The sequence below is a fragment of the Brachyhypopomus gauderio genome, chromosome 17 (genome assembly GCF_052324685.1).
Source record: "Brachyhypopomus gauderio isolate BG-103 chromosome 17, BGAUD_0.2, whole genome shotgun sequence".
Taxonomy (NCBI): Eukaryota; Metazoa; Chordata; class Actinopteri; order Gymnotiformes; family Hypopomidae; genus Brachyhypopomus; species Brachyhypopomus gauderio.
In genome coordinates, this window is record NC_135227.1 from 5,711,477 (window position 1) to 5,724,077 (window position 12,601).

A 12,601-nucleotide genomic window follows, 5' to 3' on the forward strand; every position below is an offset into this window, starting at 1 on the left:
GGAAAGACTTTAAGCAAGCAGAGGAATAGCATGAGCAGGCTGCTTCTAAATCTCAGCCGTCAAAAAGGGCTTCCCCCAACTCCTCGAGGAGAGTTAGGCAGACATACTAAGCACGAGATCACCAGATAAACTCTATGCTACTGCAAATGATAAAATAGCAAAGTGCACAGACATGCACAGTCACAGTTGTACAAACACTATACAGCAGTGAACTAGCATGTGGAAAAGTTGAGTAGTACTACATGCTTGCAGAGGTGATAGATGATAGACACAAGGACATACGTGGACTGTATATACACATATGGACATATAGGGACTATTTAAATAAGGACATATGGGGACTGTATATAAATAAGGACTATAATGACTGCATATACATAGGGACATACAGGTAGTGCGTATAAATAAGGACTATAAAGGACTTTATAAATAAAGACTATATATAAATAACCTCTAAAACAAACCCATCTGATTTCAGCTTCTGCGACACCTCTGAACAAAGGCTTCAGTGAAGAAGTGCCAGTCTGTGTGGGTGGCCCAGTCTAATGGGTTTGCCACACGGTGGGGTTTGGTCACTGGGGTGGGCCACTCGACATAATTTATGCCCCCAGAGCTCTACCAGTGCTCAAGGACATCATTCATGGGCAGAGAAAATGTCTATCTGAACTGGAGCCATTTTGGTTGGATTAAGGACTGAACGCATGCAGACATAAGGCATCGTCTTGGGACAAACTAAATATTAAATGGCGACATTCCACCAGCTGAGGTCTGACGAACCATTCCTCTGACCCATACAGATGGAGAGATAGTCACCAACCACAAGACGAAAGGAGACACGTGTGCAAATGCGCACAGGCGCACGCACGCACCTCATTAGATGAGGCTGGAAGCGGAGTGCGTGGTGGATGTAGCAGAACAGGGCTGTTTAAAGCCCGGCCAACACAAACGTGGGCTCGCGGGACCCTTTCCGCAGGTGAAGGCTGCCCCCACCTCGCTCTCCGCCCGCTTCCCCTCGGACCGCGTGGAGCTCCACACTCGAGCTGTGTTACTGTATTCACACAGCACCGGGAGAAAAACACCAGCCCATCCAGAGTCTTAAAAGGTGAAGTGTTGAGTTACCGTGAAGGCATTTGACAAATGTGAAAACAAAGAGGTTTAGTGGGTTCAGTCTGACTACTTTTCAGAGGTCTTATAGTCAATATTTTGAAGCCTAATATTTGACAGAGAGCTGGAGGGAAAGAAGATTTGATTATTTTTCTAAGCTGGTGAGGTGGCCCAGAAGCCAGTGGTGTTAGCATAGCCCTTCTCAAAGGCATTGTGTACTTCACGATATCTCCAGAACACTCCCCAATCAGGTAGGAAATCAGTGCATCATTTGTAATGCACCACTTCGAATGTTAGCAATTTCTAGCAGATGAATAAACTGCACATGCACTTAGACGCATCCAAAAGCATGTAAGGACATGAACACAAGCACAAAGGCACGTACACACGCCATAATGGTTTCGCCTTGATCCCAGTGTAAACCAGTTTGGGCACGAGTAGCCACACAGATCGGAGCAGGACCCATGTGATTAAAGCTCTAAAGCAGTCAGAATCTCCGCACCACACGGCAGACTTCAAAGAGTCTCGCAAAGTGTCCTGCACTGGAGCAGTGGACTGCAGTTGCAAGACCGGGGTTGAGGCGGAGCTTCTGCTGCCATGTCCCTGCCCCCTTCATCCAGACCCAATCAGGAAGCCCTGTCATCTACTCAGCCCTCTGGATTGGCTCCAGGCGGCTCCACACAACACGGCAGACAGAGCAAAGGACTGAAAACAGCACCCAGAGGTCTGCGGCCTCGTTCAGCCCCCCCAACGTGCACGTTCACAGCAAAGTGACACCACGATGAGTCAGGCCAGCTTGAGGAAGGAAGACATCTAACAGCAATTAGAGACAGAAATCTGGGCAGCAAAACAGAAGTCGATACGCATCTCTGTACGTCTCACGCACATGTGCACACGTGGCTCTGTATGTCTCCATGTCTCACGGCACCTTCTCCACCCACGGCAGCCTGTGCATGCCTTCACCAACCTGCCCAATTAGCCAACAAACTTATTGCAATGAGCTTCTGTCCTCTACTATGATATTGTTTTGTCTCATCAAGATTGGGCTACTGTAATGGTCTTCTAATTGGATGCTCTAAAGAGTCCCTAAAGAAACTCCAACTTGTACAGAATGCTGCAGCTAGAGTCCTAACTAGGACTAGAAAATTCGATCATATTAGTTCTACTCTCTCGGCATTACACTGGCTTCCAGTTAAATATCGATTTGATTAAAATTCTACTGTTGACCTATAAGGTCTTGCCCCACAATATCTGAGTGAACTCATTGCGTACTACAACCCATCTCGCCTTTTGCGCTCCCAAAATGGAGGATTTCTCTTAGTTCCAAAAATTTGTAAGACTACAGCCGGAGGCTGAACTTTCTCCTTTAAAGCCCCTCAGTTATGGAACAGCCTTCCAGCTCCAATCTGAGATTCTGACACAGTTCCAAAGACAATTCCATACAAGCACCTATGAGATGGTCTGACTTGCTAGTGGATGGATGTGCCATTGCCACAAGAGGATGTGCTGATGCCAACTCCTACCTGAGGCTCTCCATCTGCACTTAAGGAACTGCGACTACTCGGAATTACAACTGTAACTAGAACTATATAGAACTATAAATACAGACTTCTACCCGGCCGCCCAATGGAGGATGGGTTCCCATTTGAATCTTGGTCCTCCCAAGGTTTCTTCCTAATTCCTGACATCATAGGGAGTTTTTCCTTGCCACTATAACTTCTGAATAGCTGGTGAGGGACCCATACGATTGTAAAGCTGCTTTGTGACAACATGTGTTGTAAAAAGCTATATAAATAAATTTGACTTTGAGCGGTAAGCCGAGTCCAGCAACAATCTGCCGGCCTTATGAACAGTTTCTTGCTAATTGTGAATTACACGTCCCATGAGAAAAGGCCCCAAAAGCAGAAAAATGTCAGACTGGAGTGCCCGAAACCTCAGAAATCTCACTTAAGAAATCATTTATCTTCTTTATCCCGCTCTCTCCATGTCATCTTCTGGTGGATCAGAAGTGTGTCAAATGACACAGATATGCAGTTGGAGTTATGGAGAACAGCTGCAAGTCCTTGTGCTCATGGCACACAAGATGACCAAAACACCACAATGCCTCGTTTGTGTGCGATCCGTACGCCCCCCCCCACCCCCACCCCAGCACACGCCCCACACAGTGCAGCCAGCGTTTTGGACGAGTGGCGGCAGACTGTCTATCTTAACTAACAGATCCTTTGAATTAAATATGGAGTGTTCCTCTCAGCTGTCAATAGGACAGTGCCTTGAGTTTCGGTGGAACACAGCTGGGTCGTAATAAATTCCCCGCCATGTCGGGCCGTTGCAACCGCCACCAGACACTGGAGAGCCTCCCTCCGAGCCCACGTGGACTCAGTTTGATGGCAAGAGCAGGTCGAATATGTAGTGAGTCAGGCAGAGTCTCAGCAGTCCCCTGGACACAGAGTCTCAGCTGTCCCTCGAATGCACCCCCCCCCCCCCCCCCCCCCCCCCCCCCAGGAAAGCCTGGCGAATGAGAAGGCTGTTATGTTAAGGGGGTGTTCAGGTCTGAATGGCTGAGAGTGGGTGGCCTCTGCATGCTTCCTATGTTCATGACCAATAAAATTCCAAGGAAAGCTCTAAATTGGGTGATTCTAGAAGAACTGCTGCATAAACACTGAATTGAATATAATGAGACACTCGAGGTGGTTTGTTTCAGGTTCAGTCTGCCCTTTACCTAACCTGGCTCATGAACTATTTGCCTTCTTGTGTAACATTATTATAGCCAAAATATGAGTTCTCTTGGAACATTTCAATGGTATTTCCTTTCTCTTGTGTGATTTCATTTTGCAATAATGAAGTAAAAGGAAAGTAAATGAAAGAAATACACTGGTCTATATTCATCAGTGGATGGTTTTCAAGCTTAACCAGTGGCTCTCAAGGAAAAAGAAGAGAGATCTTGAATAACATGTATTAAAAGCCAATAACATTTGGATTGCCTTCAAATCGCAGTCTACTCCAGTTGCATTTCTCGCACTTTGCTTGCAGTGTTTGGTGAGCTCGCATACTTCCTGCCTCTGCAGGGACACTTGGATAACGGCGCTCTTCATCCCCGCTAATAATCCAGCAGTAGAAACCCAGCCACCACTAACCAGTGGTGCACAGAAATACCACGAGGAAAATACCAAAATAAGGGTCGGGGGGTGGAGTGGGGGGGTTAATATCCTTCCCCATACACAACCAAGATAGTTCCTCATATATGGCAATCGAGAGCAGAGCCATCCAGCTCGCACCACGCGGCCCAGGGACCGGGCCCACTGTGGCCCAGAGCTGTCCGCCACTGTTTGGCACGGTACTGAAAGATCCGCTTGCCGTTAGCGGCTCTGGATGGAAGAACCTGAAGCTGCTCCAGCGCTGTGGGAATGTAGTGCCTCCCAGATCACAGAAGCTACTCGAGGCAGGAGGGGTTATTCCTTGAAGCTTCTGGAGGGTTTGGGGCAGTTTTAGGAAGCAGCAGATGTTCTCTGGGGTCTCTGGGCAGCTTCTATATCCAACTCTCATTTTGATGTTTGGCCAGCTTCTGTTCCTTTGAAGGCACACTGCATAAGTGTGGTTTCAATGATCAAATGTACAGAATTATAGATATGGATGATGACAGTCCATATTTTAAAACTATGCAGCCTCCATTTCATCTGGAATTGAGAGGTCACGTATTCATGTAGGGACTTCATTAATTATACAAACGGCTCTGCGTTCACATGTTACACAATCAACAATCACTTTGTGGCCTCAAACAGGGTTGGTTATCATTGGTATCTTGTCCTGTAAGAACCGGACCAGAGGTGAAGTTGGGGCCATGACGAAGGAATACTGAGACGGTGCGTACCTCATGGGCTGAGTACGGAGGGCTGTTTTCAGATCCTCCACAACTTTGTTCCTCATCTCCATCTCCTCCTCATCAAATGCGAAAAGGGTCTGCATCTGTAAAACAGATTAACACACAAGAACTGTTCAGCTTTCGCTCTGCGTCTGTGCCGTTTATTCTCGACAGGTATCACAAAAGCAAAGACACAAAAGGAACAATGCACAACAACAGTACAATAGTATCTTAAAACTGAACTGTGTCCCTAGGGTAGGGCTTTCATATTGGACAATAGCATAACAATTACATGCATTTCTACAAGTAAGTACACTCAAACACACTGTATAAGAACATAAACAATTTAAAAAGTGAAAAGGCTGGAGATTTAGGAATTTCCTCCTCCAGAAAAAATACTATTCTTTGCTGGCAGACAATTCTGATACACAATTAGTTCCAATCATCAAGATGCAAGTCACAATTTCAGATCGGTTACAATTAACACAACTAACGGTGAACCAGGTCAGAGAGTGTGAGCAGTACGCCATGTAGCAGCTGGCCTTTATGTCACCCTGCAGAGCACCAACGCGCTGTTGTCCTCATTAGTGCTAGTGCACGGCTCCCGTTCCTCGTCTCCGCCTTCACGCCAAACACAAATGACTCACTGACGTGCACTATAGCTGCGCACTAAACGCTTTTCCTGCAGTCGGCCCAACAACTCGCCTGCCAAGGTACCCAAAGTGCAGACTTGCGTTGGCTGACTGGTCAAAGGTAGTGTTGAGTCATGCTTGGTAGACTGGTACTGTTTTTGAAGTGGGACGTAGATCACGCTTATGGAACAGCAGCAGATATGGCACCAGGGTCCTCTTATTCACGTACGACCAGCTCCTGGATCACCTCTCGCCATGGGGCCGGCTGGGCAGATGCTGCGGTAATAACATCCATTGGACAGGTCTGGCCCATCCTTGTCCAGATGGCTCGGGGATCGCTGGCAGGGCTGGAAAAACCACTGGCTCTGTTCCTTAAAAGGATGTGCGTGTTCTCGGTGGTGGGCAGTAGGCTGTGTAGGCCCAGAGGCAAGCAGGACCTCATCTGACCAATGGTCCATACTGTAGATTAGCTGGGTTAGAGGACGAGGACCCCATCTGACCAATGTTCTCAGGATTCTGATCCTGAGGAATGTGTCTCTTTTATATAAATCACATTAATGAACTTAGAAACCGAAGGAGCAGCACTGAGATATCTGATGCTACTGAACTAAACAATGCTAAAAGTTGGCAGGTGCCTACATAAAGCGTCTCTTCAACAGAGTTTAATAGAAGAACACATTCTTATATATACATGAACAAAACATGACAATTAACAAGGTGCCGCTTAACTCGACAATAAAAACATTATGCAAGACCCTGAATCTTAAAGAATTGTGGACTAGAGGGCTTCTATGGCTGAAGACCAAAGAGATATTTCCTTCCTAAACTTGCTTTAAGGGCTTTCAGCCTTGGCCAAGGTTACTGTACTCTAAATTCTCTGATCTATGGCAGAGGCTTTATTAAAATGATACAAATAAAACTGATGTTAAAGGAAGAGAAGCCCGGGTTCCCCTCTGGAGTGTGACCACATCTGTCTTGACGGGGTGTTGTGTGTGGCTGCTGGGAGTCGTGTGTAACCTCGCCGGTCCAGGCAGACACTGGGAATATGAGCTCATTCAATAACTCAGCTACCAGAGCTATCCCACGAGCACACTTCACACTTCCTCTCCAAGTCATGAAGTCACAGTGCAAAACTCTCCACGCGGCAACACATACTATACAGCTCCTGCAGTGTGTGGATTTCAGAAAGCATTGAAGTGAAGGTAATAAAATGAATGCACACGCGTGCATGTACAGTGTGTGTGTGTGTGTGCGTGTGTGACACAGGCAGATTTCTGAAATCCATATTTCTGAAATCCATATTATATATATATATATATATATATATATATATATATATATATATATATATATATATATATATATAATATGGATTTCAGAAATCTAGAAGCATGCCAAATATATATATAATTTGACATGCTTATAGCTTTGTTGAACCACTGTAAGTGTCTATTGGGGATTTTATAAAAAAAAATATATATATATATATATATATATATATATATATATATATATATATATATATATATATATATATATATATATATTTATAAAATCCCCCCCTCGGACGCAACAGACAACCTCATCAGCAGATTTATGAAGCACAAGTTATCCTTCATTCCATTTGTAAATGGATCAAACACATGCTTACAATACTGACAACTTTGAGTTTTTAAGAACAGAAATTATAATATCTATATTGCTAGTGTAATTAATATGCATGATTATGATTAAAAAAAAACACATGATAACTGATTTGCAACTACTATGTATACTTTAGTGAACCCAGGATCCTGGCTCAATCCTGCTGTTTGAGGAGATTGTTTTCCCAAACTACTGTAATAAATGAAAACATCTGCAAAAATAGTAGGTCTGTAAACAGTGTGTATTGCTAGGAACACCTTGCATCTGCAATCTGACTCAAATGAAAACGCTGTGCTATATTTTTTATTATTTTTAAGTGATCACTTTTTGGCCACCAGTCCTCCAGCCTTTATGGCGTGCAAGAATGTCACACCACAGAAAATGCTGCTGTTGAAATATTTTGTCTGGTTGGCCTTCCGAGAAGCATGGAAAATTGACCGGCAGGAATGTTAATGCCCAATATCACTTCAGAAACACTTTTATCCAATGCTGTGACCAGAACTGGATGAACCACGGCAAGAAGAGTCAAAACAGATTCACTGGGGGGTTTTTCCCCTCACTGGTTTTCAGATAATCGCAAACGATGTTTCTCCAGGCTAAGGTCAGATGACAAACAGATCTCTCAGTCGCTCTTACTAAACTCAGTGTTTTAATTCTGCAGAAATATAACATTTATGAAGTCATGAGACTCAAATGGCAACTCAATATCACAGATAAATTAATACTCTAGATTGAGGTTCAGCTGTTTTCATACCACCAATGTAAATTCCTTTACATGTATTGGAGAACAATGCGATTCTGAACTATATGAAATGGTGACCATCTTATGCATCTCATAAACCTACATGTAATTTCTGTGGTCCAGAGCTGAACTGTATTCGGAGTGCGTCTAATGAAAATGCCCTCCCTTAGAGTCCAATTCAACACTGACCATCATCAGTAACGTGATCTCAATATTTCTCACCTCTTAATTCTGAATCAAAGTTTATACCTCAAATGTGCTTGACAAATACTGAGCTTGAGTTAACTTCCACACCAGATCCTGAATCTAGCGTAATCGAATTTGTCATCGTACGTAACAATTAACCAAAGTGTGGTTACAATACCTCAATGGCTATATTACGAATACTGATATTTTATGACAAATCAACCACTTACAATGCAAATATCTTGGGCCATGTTTTGAATCCAAAGATCATAGTTTGACACATGTTCGCCACTCGATCACCATCTTACTTACAGCAGCCATGGAGTTGATGCGGTCTATGTAGTAGTCAGGCCAGCTGGTCGCTAGCTTGTTGGGGTCTTCTTGCTCCTAAAGGAACAGCAAAAACAAAACCAACTTGAGGACCAAATAAAACAGAGTCAAAGTTCTGTTTTGATGCTTTAGGGACTCAAACAACTGGCATGTGTGTAAAGTGTGCGTTCTAGAGATGTCAGGACATGAAAGGGTCACATCCTTAGCAACTGGCTATGTGTGAAGGTCATACATATGCATGAAAGCTGTGAGGCATTAAGTATGTGTAGAGCTCCATGTCCTGAGGAAAACTCTGGCAGACAAAGGACTAAACCCAGACTAAAGTAAGTGTAGTCTGGTGGGCCGTTGTTGTTCTGGGGGGGGGGCGTCCTCAACATGAGAAGAAAACAAATGAGGCGGCTTATTGCATTCCTCTCCGTCTGCGTGGGAACAGTCGCATAGAGCAAAAGTTCTATATAAAGGAAAAAGCCTCACTGAATGCAAGACTATTCCATACATTACTCTTGATCCACATAGGCTGAAGTCCGTTTTCAATGTTTGACTCTCGGAAAAATGGCCTCCTCAATGTAACAATGCCTTTAATCTAAAGGAGAAAACCCTGCTCCCCGAGAGCACTGTAACGAGACCAATCAAGCCTCCTCATTACCATCTGATCATCTGCTTGCCCATGAATATATGCATATATTTATATTTGGATACATTTGCATATATTTCTTCTGGTCCCAGCTGGGGTCCAGAATGCTGGTAGCTTTTCATTCGCCCCAAAGGGTGTATCTCACCCACACGATGGCAGAGGATCTGCACGTAAGAGCACCCTCAGTGAGTCAACACCAGTGATCTAATGTGACGATCGTCTACTTCGTTCAGCATCAAATAAGAAAGTCACTCTAGCCGTTTAGAAGATCACAATAGCTTTGAATTGGGGATGGCCCAGATCCCATGTCTTGAGGTCTCTGCGCGAGATGATTAAACTGTAGAGACCTGGATCTACAATACTGCATTCATCTGTTCTATGGGTGTGGAGAACACGTCAGCCTTTAGTGTAGTAGAAACATTAACAGCAGAGGACTACCTTCTTTGTCTAGCACTGTCCAGTTGGCACATTTAATTTGGTTGCTGCTGAAAAAATATGCAAGTAATATGGCTTTCACCCAAATATGGAGATCCCAAGATGCATTATGATAAATCAAGACACACCAATAAAATGTTTTTTTTTTCCTTTCTTTGTAATTCTGTTCTCACACTCTCAGGAGTTTCACATTCTGGACACGTGTTTTTTTATGAGATGGACAAACATCACATCCTATAAAACACTTGGAATGGAGCACGTCTGCACACATGCATACTAAATGAAACCAGTACAGTATTACTGCTCAGGACCTTCACGTTCACGTCCAAAAGCAATTCACTTCTTTCCACTTTATGGTCTCAGATGTTCAAGACCAAAGCAAAACACTGCTGGAACTCAAAACAAAAGCACGGATTGTTCTTTGTCCCGCAGTCTGGATAGTTTTTTTTTTTCCAGCTTCTGATTTGTACACAGATGTAGTCTGCTCACGCAGACCGATTCTGACCACCAGATTACTGCTTTAATGACTTTACGCCGACTCCGGCCTCTTTATCGCGTGCCATCCGAAACCGGTCACACCGTAGCAGGCATTTCCCCTGGCACTCTCGCCACGGCCGCTGGAAGCCGGTGAATTTCCGTTCTGTTCCATAAGAGGAGATGGAGGGAGAGAAGGCCTGTCTGGGTTAAGGTCAGCATGGTGGCGTGCTGCACCCCCGCCCCCTGGCCCCCCCACGTGTCAATATTTGTGCTATTAAAGCAGACGGAGCGGAGGGAGCGATAATAATCACGACCTCATCGGCCAGACACAGAACACGTGGCCTCTTCCGACACGGATCCGTAGGAGATGGAGCAACGGATGGCGAACTTCACCATGGAGAAATGGTTTATCTTAATGTTCTTACCGTTTTGTGCCATTTGATAGCGTCTTATCTTTCACTCACATACAGCAAATAATTCACACATACAAAAAATATAGAGCGCTGTCAGCTGGCGTGATTAATTACAACCAACGTTTTGCTTTTCATTCAATATGAACAGTACAGAATCGGCAGTGACGTAGCCTCTCGCATGGCCTCCATGTACCAATATTTGTACTATTAAAGCACACATTTAACCCAACCCTTGAGATTGAAACATTATATATATTTTTATATCACTATGAATTTAATGTTGTTTTGAAACTTTGCCTGGTCGTAGGATTTTACTTTCAACGAGCTGAGCAGGACAGTGGAGTGCTGGATGATTCTGTGGTGATGGACTTCAGAGACCTGGTCATGATCCCACTCGAGGCTGCACGTGTCTCTAATGGCGTAGTACTACAGCAGGGCTGGGCCGTCATCACTTGAGAATCTCGGTCCATCTCGGGGAATAAAATTCTCTCTCTTCTGACCCCTGACTCTGCATTTGCTAAAGCCTCCCTCCGCCATTCTGAGAGTCTGTGGCTTTATTTAAACAGGGTTCCATGCTTGAGATTGTGCTGGGTGCTTGTGGAGATTTGGGAGCTGCGGCCTGCATCCAGAGACTCGGGAACAGCTGTACAAATGCAAATGTGACGAGCTTCCAGAACGCGGATAACACCATGAGGAAGCCCCAGATAACACCATGAGGAAGCCCCTTATCACGGCACACAGGCACAAGATTACTTAGTGATCATGCAGATAGAGAAAAATAAAAAAAAATCTATCCTGATACAGTTCCAAATGTAGCAAGCTACACAAGTCAGAGCTCAGCCCTGAAGGCCCCCATGTTCAGCTGCTCAGCCCTGAAGGCCCCCCAAAGATCAGCTGCTCAGCCCTGAAGGCCCCCCAAAGATCAGCTGCTCAGCCTTAAAGGCCCCCCAAAGATCAGCTGCTCAGCCTTAAAGGCCCCCCAAAGATCAGCTGCTCAGCCCTAAAGGCCCCCCCAAAGATCAGCTGCTCAGCCCTAAAGGCCCCCCCAAGTTCAGCTGCTCAGCCTTAAAGGCCCCCCCAAGTTCAGCTGCTCAGCCCTAAAGGCCCCCCCAAGTTCAGCTGCTCAGCCCTAAAGGCCCCCCAAGTTCAGCTGCTCAGCCTTAAAGGCCCCCCCAAGTTCAGCTGCTCAGCCCTAAAGGCCCCCCAAGTTCAGCTGCTCAGCCCTAAAAGCCCCCCCAAGTTCAGCTGCTCAGCCCTAAATGCCCCCCCCCCCCCCCCCCCCCCCCCCCAAGTTCAGCTGCTCAGCCCTACAGGCCTCCCATGTTCAGCTGCTCAGCCCTAAAGGCCTCCCATGTTCAGCTGCTCAGCCCTAAAGGCCCCCCAAGTTCAGCTGCTCAGCCCTAAAGGCCCCCCATGTTCAGCTGCTCAGCCCTAAAGGCCCCCCCCCCTCCCAAGTTCAGCTGCTCAGCCCTAAAGGCCCCCCAAGTTCAGCTGCTCAGCCCTAACGGCCCCCCCAAGTTCAGCTGCTCAGCCCTAAAAATGTTGCAGTTTCCACAGTCAGTAGAAAGATATAACTGTGAGTTACTGTAAGTATTGATGTCCTAATGAAATTGGTTTGTGCCTTTAGTATTAGGCTGTCCCTCTAGAATACTATAGGTTAAATCACATTAGCACACTGATTTCTTCCTGTGTCTGAGCCAGTGCTGTGAGCAACCACGGCTATGAGGCCAGGACACCGTCTTGCCAGGATTCAACATCTCCGCCAGGATTCAACATGTCTGAAGAATGTCACCTCCATTTCCCTGCAATCCACCTCAGAGATCCACGTTCAGCGGCTAGTTCGGAGTAGATCGCAGTAATGTCACATAATCCTGATCCTTGTGCAACTGCTGATAAATTCATATCTAATTTGATTTACTCACAGAGGCTTCCATATTTCAATATTTTGAAGCTCATCTTCTTCAGTGCTATTTCAAATAGGGACAAACTGGGCAACAGCAGTTTTACCGCAGGTTAAACATTCACAACAGACATGTTCCTCATCCAGGACGTTCTTCCACTGCAGCCCTGTTTATGCTAAGGAAGACGGAGCGTGTCCAAGGACAACTCTCAACAAACAGCTTGGACTTGTTTTCCCCAAAAGCA

At 45.4% G+C, this 12,601-nt stretch overlaps 1 protein-coding gene across 5 annotated transcripts in view; it reads right to left on the minus strand.

Moving 5' to 3' along the window:
* Window positions 1–12,601, minus strand: part of daam2 (dishevelled associated activator of morphogenesis 2) — an 80,740-nt gene that overhangs the window by 28,228 nt on the left and 39,911 nt on the right. For all 5 annotated transcript variants that reach the window (XM_076977550.1, XM_076977547.1, XM_076977551.1 and 2 more), the window contains exons 4-5: window positions 8,480–8,554; window positions 4,973–5,067 (exon numbers count right to left, since the gene is read on the minus strand). In XM_076977550.1, the coding sequence (XP_076833665.1) occupies window positions 4,973–5,067; window positions 8,480–8,554 (170 nt within the window). The remainder of the gene's footprint in view (window positions 1–4,972; window positions 5,068–8,479; window positions 8,555–12,601) is intronic.